Consider the following 16,193-nt stretch of genomic DNA (forward strand, 5'->3'; position numbering starts at 1 on the left):
CAAAGTGAGGTGAAAATAGCACATCTGCAGAAGAATTTCTTTATGGTTAAAACTTGGTAAACATCTAACCAATCCACTTCATATTCTAGAGATTATTTAAGGAAATCACTAAAGAACAGAGATTTCAGAAAACACTGGAGTAGGCAAGCACTCAGAACATGATAACCTATTATGGTACTAGGGAAAAAAAAATGGAAGGGTTCTCTGTGATGTTCATCAAAACTGCTGGCAAGTTTGTTGACTCAAATTCAAGTATTTCTTCATTGTCATGTTCAAACAGCTCACAAACATGAGTAACAGGAACTTTCAGGTACAGTACAGAAAATTGTATGTACATCAAAGTAAGATTTAACCACTTTGTGTCAACATTCTTATGAATGTGACAGTTCTCCAAAACAAACTCACCAGGATGTAAATCGACAACAACTCTGCTTCTGCATCTTTGCTTTGCAGAAACAAAAACTTCTCATGGAGCCCACGTCCCTGACGCGCAAACTCCAGGAAATGTTTTATTGGCAAACTCCAGGAAATAGTTTTATGACTCAGGAGACTCATCTGAAACTTCAGGACTTCATCTCTCAGAACATTAATGCAGTTTTCAGTGAACTTTTAGTCCTTCAAGAGCAGCCAGGCTTTGCTGCTAACAGGAAAAGAAGTCCCGGAAGGAAACTGCAACCCAGAAACAGGGTTATGATTACAGCAGCATTGGCATACAGCACAACTCACACTGTAACTCTCCCTTGAAAGAAACAGCACACTCATGAGTAACACAGACATTACAACCTCAAGATTAAGATGAGCTCAAATGTGTATTTGACAAAAATACAGAAATATCCAGTGTCATATTCTAATAACACAGAAATAACTTTGTTTTGGATAAAAGCGATGTATTTGATAATTCAAGGTTAAAACAACCTTCCATATGCATCAGTACTTGGCCAAGTAAAAAATATCAAGTACCTTTACAGTCAAGACAAGAAGAAAAGATAGAAACTAAATGTATTTGACTGCAACTTCTTACAAGCAGAGGTCTCTCACAGACAGTAGTTGCCCCTACTATAGCGCTCAACCTGCAAACCCTCTTTCTCTACCTCTGTGCCACCTTCTCTACTTTTAGTGCCTTCTGCCAAAGTTCAGACCACTCAGCTAAGACCTCAAGTTCTGAAAGTCTCACATTGAGAATATGCAAAAATTTTCTTCAATCTTAACCTGTCGTACCAACCACACCCTTAAAAAAAAAAATTAAATAAAACCTCCACTGCCCCAATCATCTGGAAGAATCCTTAAGGGTCCAGGTTAAAATGTCAGCTTCTTGAAAAGGCCTTTCTTCTAGCTCTGAGGTAGTCTCTCTGTCCCAGGACATGAGAGCTCAATCCTACACAGGCTGCAATTATGCTAATGGACCGGGTTTAATACAAAACCAACCTCTGCCACCTCACTCTTTGGGTTTTGCTTTGTAGTCATTTGCATGTTAATAAATCAAAGCTATTTAATTTAAGGAAACCAACATGATAGTCATTAATGCAGCCGCGTCAGACAAGGCAGACAAGTGCCATACAAAAGGAGGGTAAGAGCTCTCCTTGTCTCATCCTTCCTTTCCCCCTTGTTTCTAGCTGTCGCCAAAGCCTTTCCTCGTCCATGTCAGTTCTTTTGGTAAAATTAGCTGAACCACATTAACAGTTAGCTCAGGGAGGCAGGAGTTATTTAAGACACATAGAGCCTAAGGCCACTTAGTAAGAAAGGTGTGCCTCCTCCCTCCACAGTGGTAAGAGGCCTCCGGAACCAGCCAGAGCAATGATGAAGCAGACAGTAATGATGGGTGGGGTTTTAGTTTTTATTTTAGCTTCTGGAATAAATTGACATAGCCTCCCCCACAGAAGTGTCCTATGGTCTGGGGAAGTAAGCTTCACTGCTAGAGACTGCAAGTGAAACTAAGGCTTTCTAGCAGCAAAGACAACACTGCCACCCCCTGCCCATCACTCTTTGAGCACTTCATATCATTCCACCTGTCTATTAAGAAAGCTCTCCCAGAGACCATCTTCCTAATCCTACTCTAAATACAGGTCTGTGGTTCCAGTAGTATATTCTTGATAACATATGGTAGTAGGGTCAAGTTTCAACACTGCTGTAAAATCAAAGGTAAAGTTGGCCTTTAGCCCCATCTTGCTATATGCCTTTTCATGTTGTCTGTTCATAGTTAGGAATTTTGAATTCACTTTTTTACAGAAGCCACACATAACAGTAGTATAATAGGCCAAATGTGTCACCTGCAGAAAATGCAGCATAATTGGAGGTTAAGCTGCATTTTGGCACCATGATTTCTTTCCTGCTGCTGCCTTTTACACAGAAAACTATCCAGACCTGTGACTTTAGAACCTCCCCAGGATTTCAGGATCTACCTTTTGAACACACGTTCTACTGAATGGCCTCAGAGTAGTACACATGTATTTGAAAATAATTTAATACCTATTTTCTGATGAAGTACATTCTGTGCGTCATTTTAGTTTCATACTCAATGAGAGGACACACAACACTTTACAGGACAAAAAATTTAAACCATGACTATTTAGTAAATTATGCATTGTAGTGATTAAAACAAGACAAGCACCAGAGAAAATACACATGCTGAAGCCATACTACACTGGAAAGTCTTCAGTGACATGACAAAGAATTTGTGGTTTTTTCCCCCAATTACAAGTGAGCAGAGGATTTGTCAGACGTTCATTTTGTAGCTTCTACTGTCCCCTCTACGCCTCCTTCCTCTTGATGATCAGAGGCCCAACATTGTCGCCAGTTTCCTCGTTGTGCTTTGTGTGAGAGCCATCACACAGCGGGAACTGAAAAAAGAAAGAATAAACACAACTGAAGTACATCCAGAGTCAGAATTAAGAACCTAGGTTGAAAGTTCATTACAACGCCTTCTCACTAAATCCACTGTAACCGCAGAAGACAGCTTTTGTGCTCGCATCTCAGGTCTCCCTGAGTTTGGGCTGAACACTAGTTTTGTCCATGTGAGTGCAGAGTGGATGAGAGGTTTGTGATCAAAAAGCAGCAATTCGACTCCACTGTATTTGGTGTTCCTGCCTCAGGGCAGCATGAGGAAAATGCAGCCCGAGCTGACCTTCAACTGTAACCTACCTGGAGTACCTTGCTGTCAACCTTGCCCCACACTCTGTTTTCCCAGGCAACAGCCAGAGTTGAGTGCAGTTACATAAGGTAAGTGGGGTGAGGAAGAGAAACAGGAGATCCTTAGCTGAGTTTTCTTCCTGGTTTTCCATAGCACGTGATGAGAAAAGGGACAGTTTCCCTAGCTCATCTCTTATTTAAGAGACACACCTACGTATTAGTCCTGCCTCCAGACAGCTAGAGTGGCAAGCTGCCTTCGCTTCGTCCTGACACAGCTAGCTTATCTCATCGACACAAAGGTCCCTTTGCACAAGCTGGCTTCCACATTAGGATTTTGACCTGCTAATGGAAATAAACTCCATTTCCAACTGACATGGCTATTCATCAAAGGCTCTTAAGGGCAGCACTGAGGAAGTAATTTGAAGAAATGTTTGTTCCATAAAAAACCCTCTAGAACAGCCTGCTCAGAGTAAGACCCACAGGGACTTCTTTAGCCAGCTCTAAGTGCCCAGGTCCCAGACCAGTGACAGCCACTCTGCTCCTGGGCAGCTCTTTTCACATACAAGAGCCAAAGGACATTCTGGGAAGCAACAAGAGTGAGGTTAGATCCCATCACTTCTCAAGGATGTGTTTTCAAGGGCTATGCCTCCTCTACAGAGGAAACTCTGGAGATGATCACAGAAATCGCACACCAGTATTTTGCCTTCAGTTACTATTTTGTTTGCTTAGAAGTAATGGGAATCAAAGTTGGGCATTACTCAGCTTTTGCCTTTGCGACAGCAATATTCCCTCGCAGTACAGTCACAATCAGTCAGTCTTTGACACTCCACCGATCATGCCTCAATCAGAGCCCCTGAAAAAAATTAACACCCTATCACCCATGCTTAGTTAGAATAGAAGATTTCAAAGTACTGCATGAAAACAATATAATGAAGACAAAATACTTGCAAAAATATTTCCCAGAGCTCTAAAAATAAAGCCACATGCCCTGTAGGGTAGTGTTGGGGGGGGGCAGGAAGAGAGGTCAGGTGAGGGGTTTTTTTTGTTTTTCACAGTTACAAAATGTCAAAACCCACGCTATAAATGGCAGGTAACGTTTCTAATAAAGAAACCCTGAATTCAGAGAATACTCATGCAAGCTGATTCATGCAGGAACTTTATCATCACATCAGTCATTTGTGACTCAATGAGTAGGTACTGACAGATACTTGGAAAAAATCTGAGCTAACAAGAATGTATGTTCATGGGACACTTCCAACCCAGATGTTCCTGAGCCAGTTGTTTTTCCACACGACATCACAGCCCACTGGTCTTCACAGAAGCACTGACCCAGCTTCCATCAGACATTAACATCTCACACGCCCCAAGGAGGCAAGCCCAAGGTCCAGCTACAGCAACATCATCACTGCAAGTTTGCAAGTGACAAAAAAGGTGGGATTCATAGGCTTCAGATAGCATTGAGAGATCTTTAACAGCTACCAACCCTGACTGCTCTGAATTCATCCTCTGGGTCAGCTGGTCTCAGAAGCAGCGGCTCCCAGAGGCTGGGACACTAGACTTGAGCTTCTCGGAAAAAACCCAACACTTTTCCAGAGCACCCACTTGGTCACCTTGAAGACCAGATACTGAATAGATGGATCCTGGGCCTGACACATGTTCATCCTTGATTAAGATAAAGCAGGCTAGCAAAAGCAGCCAAAGCTCAATCCCCGAGGGAATTGTGCAGTAAGCTCAGCTTATTTCCCTTGACACTGAAGAGGTTTAGATTCTCTACCACTATTTCTTCTGATGTTCTGCAGCAGCATTCCTTGACCCGCAGCCTGGGGACTAATACTTCTCTGGAAGACACAGAGGTTGCAGGTCATTGCAAAAGAAACCAAATTAATTTATTCCCCCCCAGCTTACACACTTAAAAATGCAGAAGAGTAAGAAAGCAAATGTTCTAACTTTAGACTAATTACAGTTTGGTTTTAAGACAGAATTTTTGCCTCTACGCTGGTAAATTTGAAATACTGGGTTTGAATACTGTGTTTTTCCACAAAACTTGACAAGCAGTGCTAATGAAGCACCTGCAGAACACAACATGGAATAGGAAAGGGCCACTTAAAGACCTACCACCTACTTTAACAGATAATTACAACCCAAGACAGAATTACTCGAAGATACCATGTTCGTTTTTTTTAAACACACGCACTCCACGAAGACTTTGGCCAGCACAAACAAAAAAAAAAACAACTTTTGAAGTATAGTAGTTCAGAAAAAAAAACCCAACTGAAAATAATCCTGCTCATTTTTTAAGTTACTCCAAAACACCCTGGTATAGTCCAACTGTTTTGTTATTCCCCATACAGGAGGAATACCATGTGAAGCCAGCTGTAGTGCATGCACACCGTCAGTGCACACAGAAGTATCCTATGGTTCATAATGCTACTGGTTCTATTAACAGCCTCATGCCTCAGATGAGGCTAAACCTGAAGAGAAGTGCTCACACAGTCATACAAGAGGACATTTCTTCTAACCTGTATATGGAATAGAGATCCCCATATGCCACTTAACAAAAACACAGCAGGTACTTATTGCCTATTTTTTGTAATCCCCTGCATTGGAAGCACACACATTCTACCATTTTGACATCATATAAACATTATCTCACAAATTTTAACAGGATCTTATTTTGAGAACTGTAAGAAAGAGATAATGCTATTTAACTACTTCCAAAGATGACAAGCACAGGAGAATGATGAAGAATGTCTCTATTTTATTACTGCTTGGCAATAACTCAACATGAGAAGAAGCACGCACACCATCTTAAAGATCATGCTACCCGCCATACAAGGTCAACCGATCAGGGCAAGAGGAAGGCAGCAAAATTGGAAACTGCAGTCTTTGAAGCAGAACATGCTGATTAAAATACTCAGTATTAAGCATCAGTAGAAGAAAACAAATGCCTTCAAAATTTTCCACTGACCTCCTTAATGCCTTTACAAGACCTTTCAGATCAGAGTTCTAAGAACAGACTTATAATGGTAGCCCCATCTACTTCCTTTCAGTGTGTGATTACAGAGACCTAACTCAGTAGGACAGTATGTTCCTAAACTGACAACACACCTTCGATGTGCCAAAACATACTTCGTAAGATTTTTATTTCACACACAAAAAAATATAGTATCAAACAATAGCTAGAATATTGGCAGGAGCTGCAATGCAACCACTAAAACCAGACACTATCTTCCATTTCTGTTTAGAAAACAGAGTAGGAAGCAGAAAGTACGAACAACAAGACTCAAGTTAGGTTGTTGGGGTTTTTTTTTGCAGAAGTACTGAAGGAGGTGCCTACACTATTTCAACCTGAGGTAAACCCAAATTCAGGTATTAAAACAAAGCGCAGATACTTAGAGCAGCCTTTCTCCTCCCCCTTTTTCTTTTCTGAAGCTGTAGCCTTCATGGCAACTTCCAGTGATGGATTCTGGCTGTCAGTTGAGACTTACCACAAAGATTTAGCAGCAATGCTGCTATACACGTGTGATACCTGCATGCTGTACAGCCACCAGCACTGCATGTAAATGTACACACTTCCCTGTTCTATAATCATACAATATGTGACTTAGTCCATGGAGCACGCTGTAGCCGGGGAGGGGGGGCGGATTTTGTTTTTCAGTTCAGACTCCAGACAGAGCAAAGAACACAGGCCCATCTCCACAAGACTATTTCAGAATCAAGTCACGATGCTGTTTAATCCTCAGTAGTGTTTTAGTCTTAAACTAAATACAGCTACAAATGTGTAACTTGATGAGTTATTTTCACCCGCAAGGTAACGAAGTCAGATCTGACCACAGGAAGAACCAAAAGTTACAGTACCTGGAAAACTGCAGTGTGGCCCGATTAGACCAGTGTCTAAGGCTTAAGAAGTCTATTACTCAGTTCACTGATGCAGAGACAGATAGATTTCAAGGCTGTTGGCCTCAGTTATCTGGCTTTGAAGGTTTGTGTTATTTCAGTCTCCACACATTAGCACCCTGACTTCTACAAAAGCTTTTAAACGTGTGCCAATGGTAAATGTGCAGGACTACTCATGCAATCCACTTTTTCTCATTACAGATCCCAGAACTACCACTACTAACCACTAGATAAATTACACAGATCTCAGCTACATCAAATGTCATGCATGTCTACCTCAAATTTAGATCTTATCTTAGTGTTATTGAAAGGCTAGGTATCATGCTTACTGCTACTATTAGGCAACTGAGGCAACCCAATTACGCAAGTAAGTTGGACCAGTGTATAGGCCAGACTTTTAATTGCTCAAAAATACAGGCTTAAAGTATGCCATCATGATTTCACCAGCTTTACTTTAGGATTGCCCGTATAAGTACCTTGAGTTGTTAAGGCACAAATGCATTAAGTTCACCTGTCTAAATTCTTCAAAAGCTTTTAACCACAATGGCTTCTTTTTAGATTACCTCCATCACCACTGGAAACAATTCACTGCTGTACTCATTCATATGGCAAAAGGCAGCTATCTACAGTACACAGCAGGACTACAACAATAAATCCAGATTAGAACACCAGTAGGACCCTAACACTATCTGCGCAAGTCAGGCTCTTCCTGAAACAATTCTGCGCTCACCCTGTCTACAAGATTTAATGACAGGCTCAGATATTGCAAGTGGCAATTTGACACCAGCTCTGGTATACCAAAAGTCTTCTTAATGGATTTGTGTTATTAACACCATGAACTAGTAGAAAGGTACTTTCTGACTGAGTAAGCTTCCAACTTCCTCCAGTAAAAGGTGTTTAAGGTCCTCTCAGACGTGGTTCCTGAGCTCTCCTTCACCTGCCAACAGGCCAGCAGTTTTGGATAAACCTCAGTATTAGCACGGGCAGCACACAAACTGGTACCTGTCATTCATGGCTGTGATTGCTCCATACAGCAGCCCTCCTTTCAAAAGATCAGCTTCTTCAGAGCTACAGAAATATTTCACTCACTATTAGCACTGATCTGCAGGCTTTACTCTTAGTAACAGCATAAATCTACATAGTTTTATGGATTAAAATACCACTACATCTCACTGCAGAATAGTTTAGGTGAAAAGAAGTTAGTTTCCTCTAAATAAAGCAGTTTGAAAATAGTTTTATTGAAAGATGCATGCACATGAATGAAACTGGACCATTTATTCTTACCTTCTTAGATCGCCAACAACGACAGTACACAGCCTTGTCACCCAGATCTTCCATATCAAATGCATGGACTACCTTGGGGTTATCCTTCTGGATATGGAGATTCACCATTGCTTTGCAGCATTTGTCTTTACAGAGAAATTTTTTGTAAGCTAGGTACCCAACAGCAGCTGCTCCAGCAGCTAAGGAGACTGCAGCGATCCATTCAACTAGAATAAAAGAGGAAAAAAAAAAAAAAAGAAAAAAGAGAGACTATCAGGTTTTGACCACAACATTCTATTAACACTACTCCTAGTGGTAAATTTCACCATGCTTGTGGCAACACCTCTACTCTTCAAGAGACCTTTTTGTCCTGTAGTGGTAATGCAATACTTGAGAAGAGTATTTTCTTTTGGCACTCACCCAGTTAAGCTACTGCTTTCTACTGATCAGGGTTCTCCTTCACCCCAATCCCTCCTACACAAGGGTGAGGATTAACCTGGCAGAGTTTGGTTGTTTTTTTTTTTTAACCTTTTATTTGTGAACCTGATATCAACATCAGTAGTATAGTGTTTCCAAGTTCAGCACATTAAAACAGCCATAAGTAGACCCTGTAGCAGAAAAAAACCCCTGTTGTTTGTTTCAGTTGCAGGAAAGTCACTAAAGAAGAACACTCCGCATCAACAACCCAAGCAGGATCCCCCCAAGGTAGAGGTACCGAGTAGCTTTTAATATAATGCAACTTGTAACTAAAAAAAAAGTTAACAGGTGTTTGACAATGAGGAAATTATTTAATACACTACCACTTCAGAAGAGTAACAAAAGACAGCTTAGATTAAATCCCTACTGAGATGTACAGGAAAGAACATGGATCCAAAAAGATCTTATTTATGAATAATATCATGAGTTTATTTTAACTGGCTTAGGTCCTGACTCTCTGAAAGACGACTTCCATTAAGAAAATCGTCTTTCCACCACCTCTCATCCTCACTCTTCCTCCCTCTAGTTATCTCTCAAATCTTTGCACTCTCACTCGCTTAGTATAAATTCCTCTTCTGCAAGGAGTTTTCCTATTTTTTTGTGGCTCTATTGTTTTCTCTCTGCCTTATGAAAATATGCTGGACTTTGGCCTGAAGTTTCTGGTTGCAGCAACAGCCCCGGCCGTTTCTCTCAGAGCAGGAAGTGGCTGCTCTTTCTTTGCTTTTTATCCACCACTTCTACTCACACATGTACTCGTACCATGTACATACAGAGCTCGGCTGACTCTACAGACAAATCAAACAGGAATTTTAAGTTTTAGCACATTTACACAACTTAAGAAAACTAGAACAGTCTCCAGTTGGGAGTTTCTATCTTCCCCTTCCATGTTTGCATCAGATTTGAAAGATGCCAAGCCAGATAGCATCTTTGAAGCAAAATACATTACTACATTAAGGGCTAAGAAGAAACAAAAAGCCTTTGTTAGTTCCTGCTACTTTCCACAGCCAACTGACTTGCTGTATTGCCACTGTGAGCTTGCTCTAAAAGGATCAAGAAGGTTTTCTGCCCTGTCCCACAGCCTTTTATAAAATCCATACCAAGCCCTTTCCTCAGCTAAAATGCTGCGTTAGCTCATATGCACCATGCTGATCCACAATGGTCTGGATGCAGCAATATGTGGAATTAGACAAATATTTGTACGATGTCTGCAGCTCTGTAAGATCAGGCAAGGCAGGCACTCCTTTAGAGTCTTACTAAAGGCATAAAAGATGCAAAAGCCCTTCAGAGTTCATTTTCTTAGTAAACGAAGCAGAAGAGACCAACATGCACTGAGACCTCCCCTGCAAATGAGCGACAAACCCTCCCTGTAACAACAGGGTGATATTAAGATACAGAAAACCATCTTTAACATCAAAGACTTTAGGGCATGTTTCCCTGCTTCCAAACTCCTTAAAACAGTAAAAGCCCCAGAGAGCATATTCTGAATTCAGGGTTTTATATCCATCCAGTGACTTCTCATGTCTATCTCCCCATTACAAACTAGCCAGAGCAATACATTAATTTTAATAGGGTAAAGAAATGAGGAGGTGAAATTGAAGAAAGGATTCTATGAAAATCTGCTTTTATTTAGCAAAACGGCCCAAACTAATCCAAAGAACAGCCACAGCTTAAATCAGAGGCAGCAGGATCTCCCAAGGAAAGCCACCACAGAGAGTCTGCAGCACCCTTTTCCCTTCTCCCTTGAGCACTTTTCCCCAAGCAAAGCAGGGCTGCGGCACCCAGCCAGTTCAGGGACAGGCTGGGTCTGACAAGTTTAAAGTGATTTCTGATGAAACGTCAAGTGCAGTTATAACAGCGGCAGGCAAAACTGAGGGACTGCCTATATTGGGGGGATTTCAGAAAAGGCAGCAGTTGCAAGGATTGCCCAAGCTGCTAGCCACTGGATCAAATCTTAACCAACATTTTTAAATAACTGATGAGGGGACAGTGATAGACTGTATCCATTCCCTTAAGAAAACTAAGGGGAAAGAGTGACTTTAATGAAGACCAAGGATGACTCCTATAACCGAACCACTTTTTAAGGTGCTGCATCTTAAGGAAGCTGATCTTCTATTGCACCTATCCAGAAGTCCAGGTCAGCTTAACAAACCAGCAGAGGAAAAGATTCTGATGATAAAAACACTTCTACGACTCACAGCACAAGCAGTAAAGTCAGTACTAAAATTCAGTAGCTTTGCAGCACGTTCAGAAGAGCTGTTCTGCACACCTGCAGCTAACCCAGATCCCTCTGACCATCCCTCAGGCCACCTACCACATAACCATGCATGGCACATCCAGCTCAACAAGCAGAGATCATTAGTTTAAAGTAATTGTCATCTAGTATTTCAGTGACTGTCCACTTCTCCTGAGGGCCAGATTCATCTCTTACACACATGGGCAGATTGTATACATACAAACAGCCTAATATATTTTTTCTTATAATAGATCATAGTGTCTTTTTTAGTGTATTCGCTTTTTTTTATCACTTCTCTGGAGCTGTATCAGGGTAGAAAATATCAACTGATAATACATGAAATCCAAACATTTAAAGCAGTCTATGCTTTAAATTTCAGCATTGCCTTAATAAACATTACATAAATTTAAAAGCTATCTGAATTTAACAAATAGACCATCTCTCATGATGAGATCATCCTGCAAGGTTTCAGAGGCAGTAAGTGTTGTTGTCAACTGTTGTTTTGCTTCACAAACAGATTTGGAAGAGATGGAATGCCCATTTCACCTTCCAAACTAAGTTAACCTAAAACTGCACCTGGAAGGAAAACACTTCTCAGAAGTTTTTAAATACTTCCAACTCTGTTTCAAGAGGCCTCCAGTGCCAATTCAACAGTTCGCTGCCAAACTCTTAAGGTCATGCATGTATTACTTGAAGAGGCATCTGTTAACAGAGTGACATCAATGTGGAATATCAAGGTTTTAAATTTATTTTTAAAATAACAACACTGAAAGCAACTTTTGAGTGATTATTAAACAAATCCCAATTCTGATATAATACCAAAACACAACAGGACAAGACACTACAGGCCTGCGTAACCCAGCAGAAAAGTTGTTTCAATGTTGTAAGCACTAAAAAATGGAAACGGTTTGGCTAAAACTCCAGAAGAACTAACACACAAAGGAGGGAAGAGAAGGGAAGGGAAGAGAGATGGAAAGAAGAAAACAAAAGTCCAAAGAATGCAATCCCAGGAGAGCAGGCAGTGCACAGAAGTAAACAAAAAAAACCTCAGATGATGAGTACAGCAACAAGCCAATGGTGGGAATTTATTTTCTTCTATATTCTTTGGACATATCCTAATGAACAAGAGATGTGGATCACAAAATTTCTCCTCTCCTCTCTCTAAGCAGCTAGAATATTACTCTGGATGTTTCTACATCTAGGCTACAGAGGTACTTTTAGGATCTACCAGAGAGGTCAGACAGATTTTATCTGCAGGAAGAACATGCATTTACCATCTGCACTGACAAGCACATGAAGAAACTGAGATGGTCTTGGCTCCACCAGGAGTACACGATCCTTGTTATGACACGTATCAATTTACTTTCTAGGAACTGGCAACAACATGGGGGGATAGCTGCACCCCTACAAAGTTAGTCCAAGACAGTCCTAAGAAGCAATTTTCAAGTTACCTCTGCTGCTTAAAGATGTTAATGTTACTTGAAAGTCAGCTACAGAACTCCAGACATCAAAATCCATATATTTTTGTCTTCAGAAGCCCTGATAACTTTCAAGCATTGTTCTCCTCCTTTTGTTGCCAATGAAGAGGCTACTATTGTCCAAGAGTTGTTTATGACAGTCCAGTAGTGTAACTGTCCACAACGAAACACCACCTTTCTGCAGGCCTGCTTGGAGAAATGTGTGAGACTCACTTACTGAGGAGTCATCCAGGATAACCGACTGCACTGAAAGCCTAACAGTAAAAGCCCACCAGTCAAGCAGATAAAGTCACTTCTACCACTTCACAGCATCCACAAGAAATGGGATTATGACTGACAGGCTTAACTGAACTGAAACCATAAAGTAAAGAGGCCATCTGAGGGAGAAAGGTTGTTGGATCTGACCAATAAGCAGCAAAAGACAAGTTACCATGATCAGATCTGTGGTCACTGTGGGGTCGGTCACACCTGAAAACAACCACATTACTCACAACAAAAAGCACTAGCTGTGCTATTCACTGCCTTCCAAAGGGTAACCTTGCAGCACATATGCACACCAATATACCCAGAAGCAATTACTCTCCAATTACTGCCAGGAATTAAATCCCACAAAAATACAGGAAGTTTCTGGTGGCTAGTCTTCTCTGGGGAAACAAGCATTAGTATGACTTCCAAAATTCATCAGCCTGAGACACACACAAGCTGAAGAAAGAGCTGTGACCTGCCAGTCGCCAGGTGCTGATCGAGTTTAATCTTGACAGAAATCACATTAACCATATGCTGCTGCTGCCTCCTAAACAAAGCACCCTCCAGACTGCTCTGATCAGCTGTTCCCCTGCTTTCCTGGGATAAAGAGGATATTTTCAGTTTGATTAGGATAATGCTCTTTTCCTTCCCCCCCAAACTAAGTTTTCTTCTCAGTTCCTAGTGTATAGGAACTGTTCTAATTCTTGCAATCTTGTAAGTGACAGTAGCTGCCGTTGGGAATGCAACCTGGCTGCAAGCTATTACCAAGTCATCCTTAGGGCTTTGGTTTGATTATTTTAATAAGCATGGCCTTCCATCACTATAACCCATTTCAGACTATAGCGATGCCTTTGCCAACATCCTCTGTACCAGCAGTGTATTTTAAAAAATCCATCTGGATAGAGTCCCCTGACTTAAGGGCAGAAGCCATGAGCAGCTTTGCAACTGGAAACCACAGCCATGCAGGTGAAGCTTATTTTTTTAGAGGAAATCAGATAACTCAGCCTTCCACTCTGTCCTCCCTCTCCTCCTGCCCGGTTGCCCAACAGCATTTAAAACAAAAAACGCTACTTCAGGCACGGTTTAGGTCAATCATTACACAGCACAAGTATCACTGTCACCTCTATTGTACAGTATCGGGCTCTGAGGGCAAGTTAAAAAACCCAGAAATTTACAGGTTTTCATGAAATTTATACCCGGCGGCTTCGCATAAAATACGGGGCCCGAACAAAGGCAAAGCCCGACAGCGAAGCGCCAGGGGGAAAGGCAGAATCAAAACAGCGGTGCCTGAAACGGGCCGGCTCCCACCGCAAATAAAACCCGGCGGGTGGCCGGAGCCGGCTCCGAGGGCCGAAACGCACCCAAGGGCCTGGCGCGGAGCTCACACGGGGCCGGGCCGGGGTGGGTCCCTCGGGACGGGCCGCCGACCCTCGCCCTCCCTAACGGGCTACGGAGGAGGAATTTATTTATGTCCGTATCTAACGGGGCGCCCGCGTCCCCGCAGGGGGCGGCTACGCCGCCATTTTGTCTCCGGGGGTCCAGAGGAGCGAGGAGCGCGGATCGCAGGGTGGGGCCGGGCCGCGCCCCCTCCGCTGCCGCCGCCGCCGCCCCCCCCCCCATCCTCCCCGCCACTATGGGGGGGGGGGGGTGCAAGCGGCCCCCCCTCCTGGCCGCAGGCGCCCTTCCTCACCCTCCCGCCTCCGTCGAGCCCCTACCCCGCACGGCGGAGTTCTGCCCCGGCCCCATCGCTCCCGCTCCGACGCCGTAGAGGACACGGGCAGCTCGGCGCCTCACCACGCATGCGCCACCGACCGCCCTCCCGCAAGATGGCAGCGCTGCCCGGCCCGCCTCTTAAAGGCCTCCCGGTGAAGAGAAAGGGGGCTCGCAGGGAGGGGCGGCTGCTGGCCTGGGTAGCTACGGCTAGTGCTGAATCGCACCGCGGAGAGGGAGGGAGGGAGGCAGGGAGGCGGCCTTGCGGAGTCCCGTCGCTGGGCTGACGCGCGGCACAGGACCCTCAGTGAGGGTAAAACGGGTGGTGGGCGTCACTGTGAGGAGGTCCCGGCTTGGCGTGACCTTGCGGTCATCCTCTGCTACTAAGGAGCGCCCTGGGCTACTGGGACACTGCAAACCACTGAGAACATACTGTTGTATGAGCCCTCTCCTGTGTAGTTGTGGAGAGATGAACTAAAAGAGGGATATCCTCTGAGTGATGGCTGCCTTAAACCTCACAAACTCGGGTATTGACATCAGAATTACTAGTCTTTGCTTAAAAAAAGCATTATCAGAGTCCTGTACCTCATTAAGGACTTGCTAGCCTGGAACCTACTCAACAGCCTTTTCAACCAGCACGCCTCTCCTGTTCCTTTTGTACAGCATCGTGAACGCGGTGTTTGGCTTTTACCGGTAATGCAGGTGCAGGTGCTGTTGATACCGAAAAGCCGGTCAAAGAAACTCTCCAAGACTCATTTTGGAGTTTTAGAAAGCAGGCATTCTTTATTGCAGTGCTGGATGCACAGGGGATAATTCCACCTAGTGTGCATGCCACAGCTTCAGCACAAACAGGTTATATGGAGTAATGATTACATATGAGTCTGATTAGTATACATATACATAAAAATTATTGTAACTGATTATCATAGTACTGCCTACATCCGATCATGCACAATGAAGAATTCATTTGAGTCGAAGGGCTGCTTTTATGACCACCGACCCATTTGAGATTCTGTTGGCTGTCCTTGGAAGTCCTTGTCCTTGTTCTTTGATCTTGAAGCTTAAGGCAGTTTCAATCACATGCAGTCAGTTTCAACATTGTTGTCATCTAGCGTACAGGAACATCTAGTCATAAGAGCAAAGAACTGAAAAACTTATGACTAACTACCTCTACTAGTTAATTGCTTGGCTATACTTTTGTCTATTGTTTCAATCATAGTGTTAGTATAAGATTTCTAATAATTATTTACCAAATCTTACTTTTACAGTCATCTAGCAGGCAAATCAGTTTCCACGGCTGGTAAAAAATATTAAATCCACCAAAATATTTAGACATACACTACAGAATGCACAGAAATATGCTATCACACTAACTGAAGCCCCACGCCATTAGTTTCCTCTTCTGCATGCCTCGCTGTGCCCACAAAGGACGCGACCTTCAAACGCCTTTTGTTCTTCGAACGCAAGCAGCCTAATGGTACTTTAGTTTCCGGGTCACGCACTGAATTCCTAGGGGGAGAGGACGAGGCCAAAACAAAGCCCGCTCACAAAACTCAGTAAATTTTACGTGCCGATATAAAGAAAGAAAACATGTCGGTGTCACGGACGCGCCTGGGACGGGGTGCGCACCGCCGGCCGACAGGGGGCAGTAGTGCCGCCGCTCTCCCCACGGACTGCACTTCCCGGCGCGCCCCGCGGAGCGGCCCGGGGCTGCGCAGGCGCAGGGCGGACACAAAGGGCCAGGCGAACGCGCACGCGGACGC

At 43.3% G+C, this 16,193-nt stretch overlaps 1 protein-coding gene across 1 annotated transcript; it reads right to left on the bottom strand.

The window, feature by feature from the left end:
• Window positions 1-790: 790 nt before the first annotated feature.
• On the bottom strand, window positions 791-14,561 carry CISD1 (CDGSH iron sulfur domain 1). Its single transcript, XM_030029539.2, has 3 exons — window positions 14,436-14,561; window positions 8,308-8,513; window positions 791-2,837 (listed from the first exon to the last, which is right to left on the bottom strand). The coding sequence occupies exons 1-3, from the start codon at window positions 14,464-14,466 to the stop codon at window positions 2,748-2,750; spliced, it is 327 nt and encodes a 108-aa protein (XP_029885399.1). The 5' UTR covers window positions 14,467-14,561; the 3' UTR covers window positions 791-2,747.
• Window positions 14,562-16,193: the final 1,632 nt, after the last annotated feature.

The sequence above is a fragment of the Aquila chrysaetos genome, chromosome 11 (genome assembly GCF_900496995.4).
Source record: "Aquila chrysaetos chrysaetos chromosome 11, bAquChr1.4, whole genome shotgun sequence".
Lineage (NCBI taxonomy): Eukaryota > Metazoa > Chordata > Aves > Accipitriformes > Accipitridae > Aquila > Aquila chrysaetos.

Coding starts and splice junctions, on each gene's coding strand:
- CISD1 (XM_030029539.2), bottom strand. CDS start 14,466: ATGGGGCCGGGGCAGAACTCCGCCGTGCGGG. Junction 8,514..14,435: donor GCAGAACTCCGCCGTGCGGG/GTAGGGGCTCGA, acceptor CTTTTATTCTAG/TTGAATGGATCGCTGCAGTC. Junction 2,838..8,307: donor GTTGTTGGCGATCTAAGAAG/GTAAGAATAAAT, acceptor TTCTTTTTTCAG/TTCCCGCTGTGTGATGGCTC.